Below are 11,737 nucleotides of genomic sequence, written 5' to 3'. Positions count from 1 at the left end.
GCATGCGCACACACGCATACGCGCACCGATGATGGTGTCGAGGAACTTGGGGCGGTTTGTCCAGTAGACGCCCAGGAAGTAGACCGGCACGCCGGTGAGCATCATGGCGAGGCCGACGCCGCACACCACGGGCTCCGACACGAGGCTGAAGACGAGCAGGAAGGCCCAGAAGAGGAGGTAGATGACGGGGAAGATCACGCTCACCTGCACGGACGCACGCGGACACACGCACGGCAAACCACGTCCAGGACAGTTAGGATGCTCAACTCGTTAGGGGAGGCAGGAGGGGCGGAGGAGGAAAGGGGGGGGCACGCAAAGGGGTTTCAGCCCCTCGTTTGCAAGAGCCCCCAAAATGACAATTGAATGATGAATAAATGTGCGCGTGTATATATATATAAAAGGGAAATTTGTGAATATGTGTGTCTGTTCGAAATGTTTAGCATACTTCCCGACATGCAACAAACTTGAAATTTGCCATGTGGGTACGGTCAACAAAGTAAACAGAAAAAATCAGCTCTAAAATAATCTAGATGTAAGAGTGCATTGCTCCTAGTGGCATCTTAATATCGAAATCTGTGGTCAGAATGTTTCATTGAGATTGAAGGGAGGAATCTGATGAGCTATGAAGCTCTTTTGCACAGATGTAGAGTAGGGAGAGAAACGGGAGGCAAAGTCACTATAACGACATTTCAACTAAAGTAACTAAAACTAACTCTTTTTTATTTTAGCAGGAAAAGCCCACGGTGCTATGCAGCTCTTTTTCAGAAGTGACCTGGCCACCACTGATATCTCAACGAAGTGGTTTATCGTCACACGGATATTTACAGCAGGCAAATCCTCTGAACGCGTTATGTCGATTCTAAACGTCGCGGGAAAAAACGGAGAACAATCCACATAACAACAAAAATCAACACAACCACGGGGATAGAGAGCGAGGCGAGCACACTCCAAATAGACAGCAGGCCTCAGGATCGAACCCACGACCTTCCTGCACGAGGCGAGGTAGTAAACATCTCAAGTATGTTATGCAAGAATAAATTAGCGCAATAACCCCTCTCCTAACCCCCACGTGCCGTGACTCGCAGCCCGGAGCCTGAGGCCTCCCAGCCACTGGAGCCCCCCCCCCTCCTCCCCCCCACCCCCACCCACCTTGATGGGCCTCGCAATGTCGGGCTGCTTCCAGCGCAGCACCAGCATGCCGGCGATGGTGACGCCGTAGAAGAGGTAGTTGATGAAGCCCACGTAGTTAATGAGCGTGTACATGTCGCTGGTGAGCAGCATCAGCAGCGTGGTGGCGCACTGCGGGGGGAGTTGGGTGGCACGGGGAAGGGAGAGAATGAGTGCATGCCACTCACTAGCAGCATCATCAGCATGGTGGTACGCTGCGGGGGGAGTTGGGTGGCACGGGGAAGGGAGAGAATGAGTGCATGCCACTCGCTAGCAGCATCATCAGCGTGGTGGTACGCTGCGGGGGGAGTTGGGTGGCACGGGGAAGGGAGAGAATGAGTGCATGCCACTCGCTAGCAGCATCAGCAGCAGTGTGGTGGTACGCTGCGTGAGGAGTTGGGTGGCGCGGGGAAGGGAGAGAATGTGTACATGTCACTCGCTAGCAGCATCAGCAGCGTGGTGGCGCAGCGCAAAGTCCAAAGATCCCCCATGTGGCCTCAACAGCCTGTTGGGGCAAGTGCTGTTAGCGAGTAGCACCTGTGTGCCTAAACACATCGCTAACAGCACTTGCCCCAATAGACTGATAAAGGCGAAACGGGTGATATTGGTCCTTTGGCCCTCACCACACCACCCACTCATGGGTGCCGTGCGGTCCTCTCTAACAGCACTTGCCTTAGCGGGCAAGAGGCTATGTGGGGGACCTTTGCCTCTGTGCGTTGCGTGTACCGTGAAGAGCAGGGCGGGGATGGGCGTGCACTTCCGCACGTGAATCATGGCGAGGAGGCTCGGCAGTTGGCCTTCCCTCGCTCCGGCGAAGAACAACCTGATCACACACACACACAACAACAACAACAACAACCTCAACAACAACCACACAACAACCACACAACAACCACACACACAACAACCGCTAAAGGGTGGTGATCTCACCACGGTGCTCGTGCCAGGCTGTGTGCACCTTGAAGATGCCACGTGACAGTGTCCTGCTGGCACGAGGCAAAACAAAGGCAAAGATCCCCCACCCCATATTGCCTCAAGATACTCTAGGGGCAAGTGCTGTTAGAGAGCACCTATGGAAGCCGGCACGGCACACGAGGGGGTGGGTTGCCAGCACCATGCCCGGGCCGCCTTTGTCTCCCTCGTGGCGATGTTTTACACACCACACTCGGCACTCATTAAAGGCCGAGTCGGCCTAGGGGAGGCCCAGGACCGGTTCAGATAATCGTCACTGGCGTTGGCCGTGAGTGGGAATCGAATGTAGCGCAACGTGCTACATTCGATTCCCACTCGCCTCGGGTCGCCGGGTTCGTAGCGCAGCGCGCTCACCCACACACAGACACGTACAGACACGTACAGACACGTACAGACACACAGACGTACAGACACACGCAGCCCGGATATGGAAATCCACGTTGCGGTGTGCCTAAAGAAGAACTGTTTTGTTTCACACGGCACATTTGCTCTTCGCTCCACAGTTAGAGCACGGCTACCGCGTGGTCCTACCAAAAATTGCGACAAATTGCCTCCCCCCCCCTCCTACCCATTCCAAGGTGCATCGCGGGATCTCCGACAACCACGGATGCCGGTGGCCGTGCTCTCGCGCCGCGGCCGTGCCAACCCCCCCCCCACCACCCCCGTACAGTGAACACCACCGATTATTTGCCTGGAGGGAAATAAAATTAATGGTAATGTTCATATCTCTGGAACTGGGTGAACCGGCCCGGGGTGGTTACGAGAGGGCGAATGCCTGTGCCGACTGCCCTCTCTCACTCGCTCTTCTAGCAGCTCCGCGAAAACGATGACGAGCGAGACGCCACGGACTCCAGCCGAGTCAAGCCCCGATCATTCCGTTCACCACTAGTCGCCAAGTTCTCTCCGAGGGAACAATGACCTCAATAGAGTGATTGCCCCCCCCCCCTGCTCTCCCCCCCCCCCCTCCATTCTGCCCCCCACCCCCCCTCACCTCACATGCATTGGTTTATTCCAGGATATCTAAAACACTCACTAAATGTGGAGTTGTCCAAAGATCCCAATGTTGTAGGACCACGAGAGCTTGGGCAATTGTTGTTCGTGTACAGCAGCGGCACCGGTTGTGGGAGGCCACCTTCGCACTCGGTTGTCTGTGCCTTTTCCCCATGAATCCAAATCATCTCGCTCCCTGCCGGCCCACCTGCCTGCCCGCCTACCTGCCCGCCTCCCCGGGAGAGTGACCCCAACACTACACTCGTTACAAAACGCAACGCCAAACAACTGCGACGATGCTCATCCTAATCATCAACATCGTCCCCGTGTCCGCGACCCTCGCGACCTCCGTACGTGCGCCCCGTGGCGCTATAAATAGACGGAAGAAGATGACGAAGCTCGATTCGCGACCGGGGCTGCTGCTGAATAACAACAGCCCCCCCGAGCCCCCCACAGCCCCCCCCCCCCAGCAAATGCAACGAGAGGCAAACAGGAAGGGCCGGTCTAATTCGGCTCACGTTCAAGCGCGTCCGTGGCGTTCGCTGCCAAACTCCCTCCCTGCTATTGGCCACGTGCCAAGAACATCCATTACACAACGAGCAGAAGGGGGGGGGGCGGGTTCTCCCCTAGGTCGACTCGGCCTAAAGATAACGCAGCGTAACCCACCAGCGCGTGGCCAGCGGTCGCCCGTTCCTCGCGTGGCGTCAGCCTCCGGCCCCCGGCCTGCCGCTGCCGGAAGTGCCCCCCCATTCCAATCCGACAGGCAGCCCTGGTTAATTGCCTGGTATACATCGGAGGTTCGCGAGTTCGATAGACTCCTCCTGTATATTTGGAGTTTGCAATTTTCTCTCCGTGGTCGCGTGGATTTTTCTCCGGTTCCATCGGTTTTTTACCCTCCGCATTTATAAATCAACTTCACGCGTTCTGATCATTTGGCTGCTTCACATCTCTACTTCCTTGAGTTGTCATTTGGGGTCAGGTCATTTCTGAAAATGAAACCAAATGGCTCCGTGGGTTATCTGCTAAAGTAAAAAAGAATTGTTTAGGTTTTTTTTGTTCGAGCGATTTGTTTTTGTATTGTGTGTTGATGTAATCGGTCTAACAAGCCCGCCCACTACTGGATATCTCTGTGCAAATCCGATGAGCTTTCATAACGTCATCCGATACGCAAATCCTCACACGGCCTTGGGCGAACGATGGAGCGAGCAATGCCAGGTCGGAGATTTTTAACATCTCCGCGAACTGACGACAGCCACGGAGGTGTGTGCCACCTGGGTGGTGTTTGTGTTGCGGGTGGCCAGCACCACGCCCGGTCGCCTTTATCTCCCCAGTGGCGATGTTTACACACCGCACCAGGTACCCATTTAAAGCCTGAGTCGACCTAGGGGAGGCCCAGGACCAGTTCAGATTATCGTCACCCATGTTGGCCGTAACCCAGCGCCCGCCTACGGGTACACGACAGCACCTACAACAGAGAAGTTTACAAGAAGTGTGACGTCCATTACCAGCCCCCCCCCCCCCCATGACCCTTCCCCCCCCGGCCCCCCCCGCCCTCCACAACCCCCCCCCTCCACGGTCCGCAGTGAAGCGGTGATGTTGAGGCCGCTGCGGTGATAACCACGGCGGCCTGCCTCGCTTCGACCCACACGCACATTCACACGTGTGCGCGCGTGAATGTGCGTGTGCGCGCGTGAATGCGTGTGTGCGCGCGTGCGTGAATGTGTGTGCGCGCGTGAATGTGTGTGTGCGCGTGAATGTGTGTGTGCGCGCGTGTGAATGTGTGTGGGCGCTACTCGCTGACAGCATGCACACGGGAGGGGGGGGGGGGACACCTTTGTCTTTGTTCCTCACCGTGCCGACGTGAAGAGGGAGCCGTTGACGCCGCCGAACGTGGAGAGCGCCACGGAGATCGGCATGAGCCACGACATGACCCCCAGCAGCTTCTCTCCGAACGTCTGCACACGTGCACAAAGACAAAGACCCCACCCCCCCGTGTAGCCTTAACAAGCCTGTTGGGGCAAGTGCTGGTGGACGAGTAGTAGCACCTACGAAGGCTCAGGTGGCATACGAGAGGGTGGGTGGTCAGCACCATGACCCACCGCCCACCTTCGTCTCCCACGTTTGCTCCAGGTGCTCATTTAAGGCTGAGTCGACCTATCAGATAGGCCAGGACCGTTTCACGTAATCGTCACTGGGTGCTGACCGTAAGCGGGGAATCGAACTTGGGTCGCCAGGCTTGTAACCGCTACACTCACGCTCCCCCACACAAAACATCAATATACCCCTCCGTTTAGCCTTTTAACAGACTGTTGGGGAAACCGCTATGAGCGAGCAGCACCTATGAAGGCCGGCACGGCACACGAGGGGGTGGGTGGCCAACGCCACGCCTGCCCAGCCACATTTGTCTACCGAGTCGATCTACACACACACACACGTCAACTTGAACTATTCAACTAAACTTTTTTATTTTTACCAGGTAAGGCCCACGGAGCCATATAGCTCTCATAGAGAAGCAACCTGGCCACACACGATATGTCAACGAAGTGGCTTATCACGTGGAAATATATAGCAGCCAAATGCTCTCTAAACGCGTGAATGTGGATTCTAAATGGAGGGAAAAAAGCCGGAGCAAATCGGAGAAAATTCCACGCAACCACCGCGGGTAGAGAGAGAGAAGAAAACCTCCAAAAACAAGTCGACGACCTCCTGCATACCAGGCGAGGTAGTTAACACCTCGCCTCGTGGGCGGGGCCTCACCACGGCGACGGCGTTGGAGCTGAGGAGCTCTTCGGGCGACATGGCGGTGACGTAGGCGATGTTGGCGAACACGTAGACGAAGGTGACGAGCGGGATGGAGATGAAGATGGCACGTGGGAGATTCCTGCGGGGGGGGGGGGGGGGGCGCGGGGGAGCAGAGGGCGGGAGCACGGTGGGCTACGTACGGAGTGAAAGAATTGCAACACGCTCGCACAGATAGGCTCCCATAAACCACGTGACTTCGTCTGTGCGTGGCCACCCCCACTCCGAACCCCTCCCCTCTCCCCGCCCGCTGTGAAATCAGACGCCGCTCCACCTCCATGCAGCAGCAGCCGGGTGGAGGCCCTGACGCAGCCTCTCCACTCCCTCTCCTCATCTCCCCTGATCCCCCCCTTGCTCCCTTTTTGCCGCTCGGTCTCCACCCGACACCTCTCATCTCCCATTCCCTCTCCTCTCTCCTCGCTCTCTCTCTCCCTTCTCCCCTTTCCTTTCTCTTTTCCCTCCACACACCGCACACCCTCTTGCCTCTCTTGGGTGGCAGATTTGTGCCATGAAGCCGCCACACGTTGACCAATTTAATGATAATGTCCACGACATCAGAAGCGCTGGTGTGAGAGTGCCACCCTCTCACGAGCAGACCGGAGGAGCGGGCGGGGGTGGGGGGAGATGACCCGAATGCATCTCGGCGGTAGTTCCACGTTATCCACTTCCGCACAGTGGAGGGAGCCTCTCCCAATGTTGCTCAGCGAAGCGAGATGTGTGGGTTGGGGGGTAGGGGGTGACCTTTGCGAGGGGGGGGGTGATGTTGACCTGTCGGGGCAGGGGTGGTCACACTGACCTATATGGTGGGGGTCACGTTTACCTGTAGGGGATGTCACAACGACCTGTAGGGGAGGGTCACCGTCCTGTCGGGGGAGGGGTCACGCCGACCTATCGGGGGTCACGCCAACTTCTTTTCGGGCTCACGCTGATCTGTAGGGGGTGGGTGGGTGGGTGGGGGGGGTCACGCCAACCTGTAGGGGTCGACGAGCTCCTCGGTGACGTAGTTGAGGAAGTTCCACCCCCCGTAGGCGAAGGAGCCCTGCAGGAAGGCGAGGGCCACGAGCCCCACCGTGGGCTCCTGCCACGCGCGGAACGCGTTCTGGGGCTCCAGCCAGTGGTACTGGCCTGGCTCGCACACACATACACACACGCACACGCGCACACGCACACACACACACACAACCAGCGCCCGCGTCACCACTACAGACCTTTGGGGCAAGTGCCGGGGGGAGGAGTGGTGGGTGGCCAACACCACGCCCGGCCGCCTTTGTCTCCCCAGTGGCGATGTTTTTACACACCGCACAGGTGCTCATTTAAAAGGCAGAGTCGACGTAGGGGAGGCCCAGGACCGGTTCAGATAATCGTCAACTATTTTGACAGCAAGCGCGAAATCGAACTCGGGTCGCTAACTGCTACACAACCGCTCCCACACATACGCACACAAACACACGCGCACACACACACGCACGGATGTTTTCATCACGCGGCGCCCACCGAGGGGTCACGTCTCACGGTGCCGTCACGCGGCCGTGCCGTGGCCTCCAGGGCCACCGGGGTTTAGGAGCGCAGCTCCCGCTCCTCGCCAAAATGACGATGACACCACCGCCGGCAACGATGCATGCAAGAGACTGGCGCGGAACCAGTGGGGAGGGGGGGGGAGGTGGTGGGGTGTGTGGGAAATCAGGTTTGACGCAGCAAACTCAGAGAACAATGGCCTAAAAGAGCAACGGACGCGGCGAGGGAGAGGAGTGGTAGGGGGCTCGCTGGGAGCGGAATAGCGGCACCGCGGTGGACACGCAGGCGAGCACGATCGTCGTCGTCGATGCGAATGTTTACACAGACAACGGTGGGGCCCGCTCTATAGCGAGGGCGAGCGTGCGGGTGGAGGGCGAGCGTGCGGGTGCGTGGTTGGGTTAGGGAAAGCGTGAAGCACGGTGGTGTAGTGGGTAGCGCACGCTGCGCTACGAACCCGCTCATCCGGGTTCGATTCCCGCTCATGGTCAACACCAGTGGCGATTATCTGAACCGGTCCTGGGCCTCCTCTAGGTCGACTCGGCCTCAGATGAGTATCTGGTGCAGTGAGTAAACATCGGCACTGGGAAGACAAAGGCGGTCGGGCGTGGTGCTGGCCACCCACTGTCTCGTGTGCCGTGCCGGCCTTCAAAGGTGCTCGCTAACGCACCACTTGCCCCAACAGTCTTAAGGCTATACAGGATCTTCGTCTTTGTTTTTTTGAGCAATGCTGTGAGCGAGTGCGCTCCAGCGCGGAGTGAATTTGCGAGCGCGCAAGTAACCGTGAGAGTACGGCGTGAGCGGGTGAGTGAGCGGGTGAGCGAGCGAGCAGACGAGCGTGCACTTGTGTGCACTGGCGTGCACTTGACCGTGTGAACCGACACCGACACGCCTAGAACACGCTAACGAGAGTGCGGGTGGAGACCGGGGGTTGTGTGGAGGGAGGCGCGACCCCCCCCCGTGACCTCGGCCATGTGATCGACGTATTTCACAGTCTGTTGAGGTTTAATTAAGCTGCGGATTTTCACATAATCTCTTCAAAAGCGCCACATTCCTGACGTCCGCCAGCCCCCCCTGCAGCGGTTGGCAGCAGTGGGAGAGTTATGACAGTGCGGGTACACGTCACGATCCAGACCTGGACGACGAGACACGGGTAAAGGTGCAGCCCTGCAACGCCACGCTCAGACCACCGCCGGCAGAAGCGTTCTAATCCACCTCCAGCAGCGGCACGACCGTGACGTGCGGCGTAAATCGCGTGCACTGCGCGCGCTAGCACACCGCGATTAACAACATCGCCACCATCAACCACGGTCAATACACCGCTGGGTCGAGGCCTCCCTCCCCGCGAGCCATCGCCGCGACGATCCACGCCAGCACGTGCACAGGAACCGAGTTCAGCGTCGCTCCACCTCCTCCACGGTGGATGTCCCTCCCGGCCGCCGCGTTCCATCCCTCGGCTGCCGCTCCGTTGTAAATCCCCGACTCCAGGCGCCTCTTTCACGGCCAATGTCACGATTCACCGTTGACGAATTTGTGTTGTTGTCGTTTGGGTCGGATCGCTGCATAACGTGGAACGCGCCTCCCCGTTATGACGTGCACCATTGTAATGCAGAATGCACATTGTTATAACGTGGAACGCGCCCCGAACTCCGCTTGCTGGGTTCGCAGTGCAGCGCTCTTGCCCCACACACAACAAAGACGACGACACATTCTCCACAAGCTGCCAATTAATATACCGCTGTTGGCAGGACCCTCTTTACAAAGAACCTTGAGATTTGGCGTTTGATTGCCCCCAGTGACACCAAACCCAGTGCTCCTCTGTTACTCTCACGATTAATACCCTAACGCTGGGGGTCACTGAGGTTACCCGCCCCCCCGCCCCGTCTACCGGCCACCACTCATCACCAAAGCCGAATGCGAGGAATCTCATTCCAGAAATATTCGGCGTGGGGCGACGGTTCCTGGAAATCTCCACGGCACGGCCGGGAGGGGCCCGTGGGTGGTGGGGGGGGTCACGATAAATCGCCGGGATAAACCGGCGCAAGTAATTAGTGTCGGTATGAGAGCTTTTCGCGGCTGTAAAAATAGATATATAAATATAATATGCGACGTTTGCGGGCAAGCGTGGCACGTGACCTTCTTCGCAGCACATCAAGAAGGTCCATTGCCCCAAATCTCGGCGATTTGCTGCAAAGGTGGGGTTCATGGGTTTTTACTTTAATTTAATTATTTTAAATCAAATAATCGCACGACCCCCGAGGAGGGGGGTGGGGGGGTGCGGAGGTGTGACTGTCCCCACCTGGACTGGTGATGCGACGAGAGGGTGAGTGGAGCAATGAGTGAGTAACGGAGGCAGGAATGAGCGAGCGAGCGACGGATTGAACGAGTTACTGAGCGAGTGACCGATTTCATTACTGAGCAAGCGAGCGAGCAAGCAACCGAGTACGAGTGAGCGAGTGAACGGGTGACCGAGTGACCGAACGAGCGACTTGAGTGCCCGAGTGAGCGAGCGAGATACCAAGCGACTGCGAGAGCGACCGAACGAGCGGGCGAGCGGTACCTCTGCAGATCTGCACGAAGCCCATGACGATGATGAGCGCGAGGGCGAGCAGCTTGCCGCCGGTGAACACGTCCTGAACGCGCGTGGCCCAGCGCACGCTCGAGCAGTTCACCCACGTCAGCAGCACTGCGCAAGGGCAACGACAAAGACCGTTGGGGCAAGCGCCGTCAGCGAGCAGCACCTGTAGAAGACCGGCACGGCACACGAGGGGGTTGGTGGCCTGCACCACACGTCCTTTGTCTCGCCAGTGCCGACGTTGACAACACACCGCACCGGGAAGGGACCGGTTCAAATAATCGTCACAGGTGTTGGTGGCCCTTAGCGGGAATCGAACTCGGACCCGCCGGGTTCGTAGCGCAGCATTGCGCTAATCGCTGCGCCGGCGCGGTCCACTCGCTCCTCGCCCGCGTGCGAGGACTGGCACCTCCGTGCCATCTGATAAAGGGGCGACTCACAAAGAGGGGCACGAGCGGGGTGAGTGGACACACGCAAAGACAAAGGTCCCCCGTGTAGCCTCTGACAGAGTGTTTGGGGCAAGTGCCTCAAAGTGCACCCAGCCTGGCACAAGCGCCGTGGCGACGTCACTGACACTTAAGTGGCGAACGGCGGCTGTTCTGGTCGTTGTTTGTTTGTTGTTGTGGGTTGTGGTGGTGGTTTGTTGTTGTGGTTGTGGTGGGTTGTGGTTGTGGTGGGTTGTTGTTGTTGTGGTTGTGGTTGTGGTGGGTTGTTGTTGTGGTGGGTTGTTGTTGTGGTGGGTTGTTGTTGTGGTGGATTGTTGTTGTGGTGGGTTGTTGTGTGAAGAGATGTCCCTGAAATCGGGAGGGACGGACTGGTCCCATTGTTTTAGCGGGGTGGGTGGGGTGCGGGGTGGGTGGGGTGGGGGGGTGTGGGTGGGAGGCAGTGTGAAACAAAGAGACAGAGACAACAAAGAGATCGCCCTCTTCCCGTGGCCCGGGTCCCACGCTCCCAGCGCGTGGCGCAGCCTGCGCAGCCTGTGCAGCCTCTGCAGCCTCTGCAGCCTGCGCAGGCTGCACAGGCTGTACAGGCTGTGCAGGCTGTCCGCTGCACGCGGAGGAAAGGCGCAGCCCCGCAACTGCTCGCCCGGCACAGGCTGCCGCCTCCCCCTCTGCCAGCAGAGTGGTGGTGGCCCGCAAAAGCGCGTGACGCAACGTACCCAGCGCGTCATGTACATTTATAAGAGACAAAAACCCCACGCATGGCCTGTGCATACTGCTGTTGGGGCAAGTGCTATGAGCGAGCACCTATGAAGGCTGGACCGGCACGCGAGGGGGTAGGGTGACAAACACCACGCCCGACCGCCTTTGTCTCCCCAGCGGCGATGTTTACTTACCACGCTGCACCGGGTACTCATTTGAGGCCGAATCGACCTAGGGGAGGCTCAGGATAGATTCAAATAATTGTCACTGGTGTTGGCCGTGAGCGGGAATCGAACCCAGGTCGCCCCCCCCCCCCCCCCCCCCCCCCCCCCCCCCATAGATACACACACAGTCATAACGACCACCTCTTAGCGGCGATGCGATTAACGCTCACTTCTCCAGGAACGCATCCCGGGCACTAAGCGAGGGCTGCCCGTGCGGGCAAAGGTCGTCGCTGAAACGCGTCGCGATGTCTGCACTGCAAACAACGCGCTGCCGCCGCTGCCGCTTCTTCTTCTGCCATGAGGGGACACCCGTTCGCACAACTCGGAGCGCGCGCCGTCAAGCGACGCTCCCGGGC

The 11,737-nt window shown here is 58.4% G+C and overlaps 1 protein-coding gene across 1 annotated transcript in view; it reads right to left on the bottom strand.

The window, feature by feature from the left end:
• Positions 1–11,737, bottom strand: part of LOC144936816 (large neutral amino acids transporter small subunit 2-like) — a 35,397-nt gene that overhangs the window by 3,867 nt on the left and 19,793 nt on the right. Inside the window, exons 4-10 of the mRNA XM_078863980.1 lie at positions 10,001–10,126; positions 6,900–7,053; positions 5,887–6,010; positions 4,981–5,084; positions 1,894–1,990; positions 1,150–1,299; positions 27–204 (exon numbers count right to left, since the gene is read on the bottom strand). Of these exons, the coding sequence (XP_078720106.1) occupies positions 27–204; positions 1,150–1,299; positions 1,894–1,990; positions 4,981–5,084; positions 5,887–6,010; positions 6,900–7,053; positions 10,001–10,126 (933 nt within the window). The remainder of the gene's footprint in view (positions 1–26; positions 205–1,149; positions 1,300–1,893; positions 1,991–4,980; positions 5,085–5,886; positions 6,011–6,899; positions 7,054–10,000; positions 10,127–11,737) is intronic.

Source organism: Lampetra fluviatilis, chromosome 17 (genome assembly GCF_964198595.1).
Source record: "Lampetra fluviatilis chromosome 17, kcLamFluv1.1, whole genome shotgun sequence".
Taxonomy (NCBI): Eukaryota; Metazoa; Chordata; class Hyperoartia; order Petromyzontiformes; family Petromyzontidae; genus Lampetra; species Lampetra fluviatilis.
Note: the sequence above shows the minus strand (reverse complement) of the source record. Positions and strands in the feature narration are given on the sequence as shown.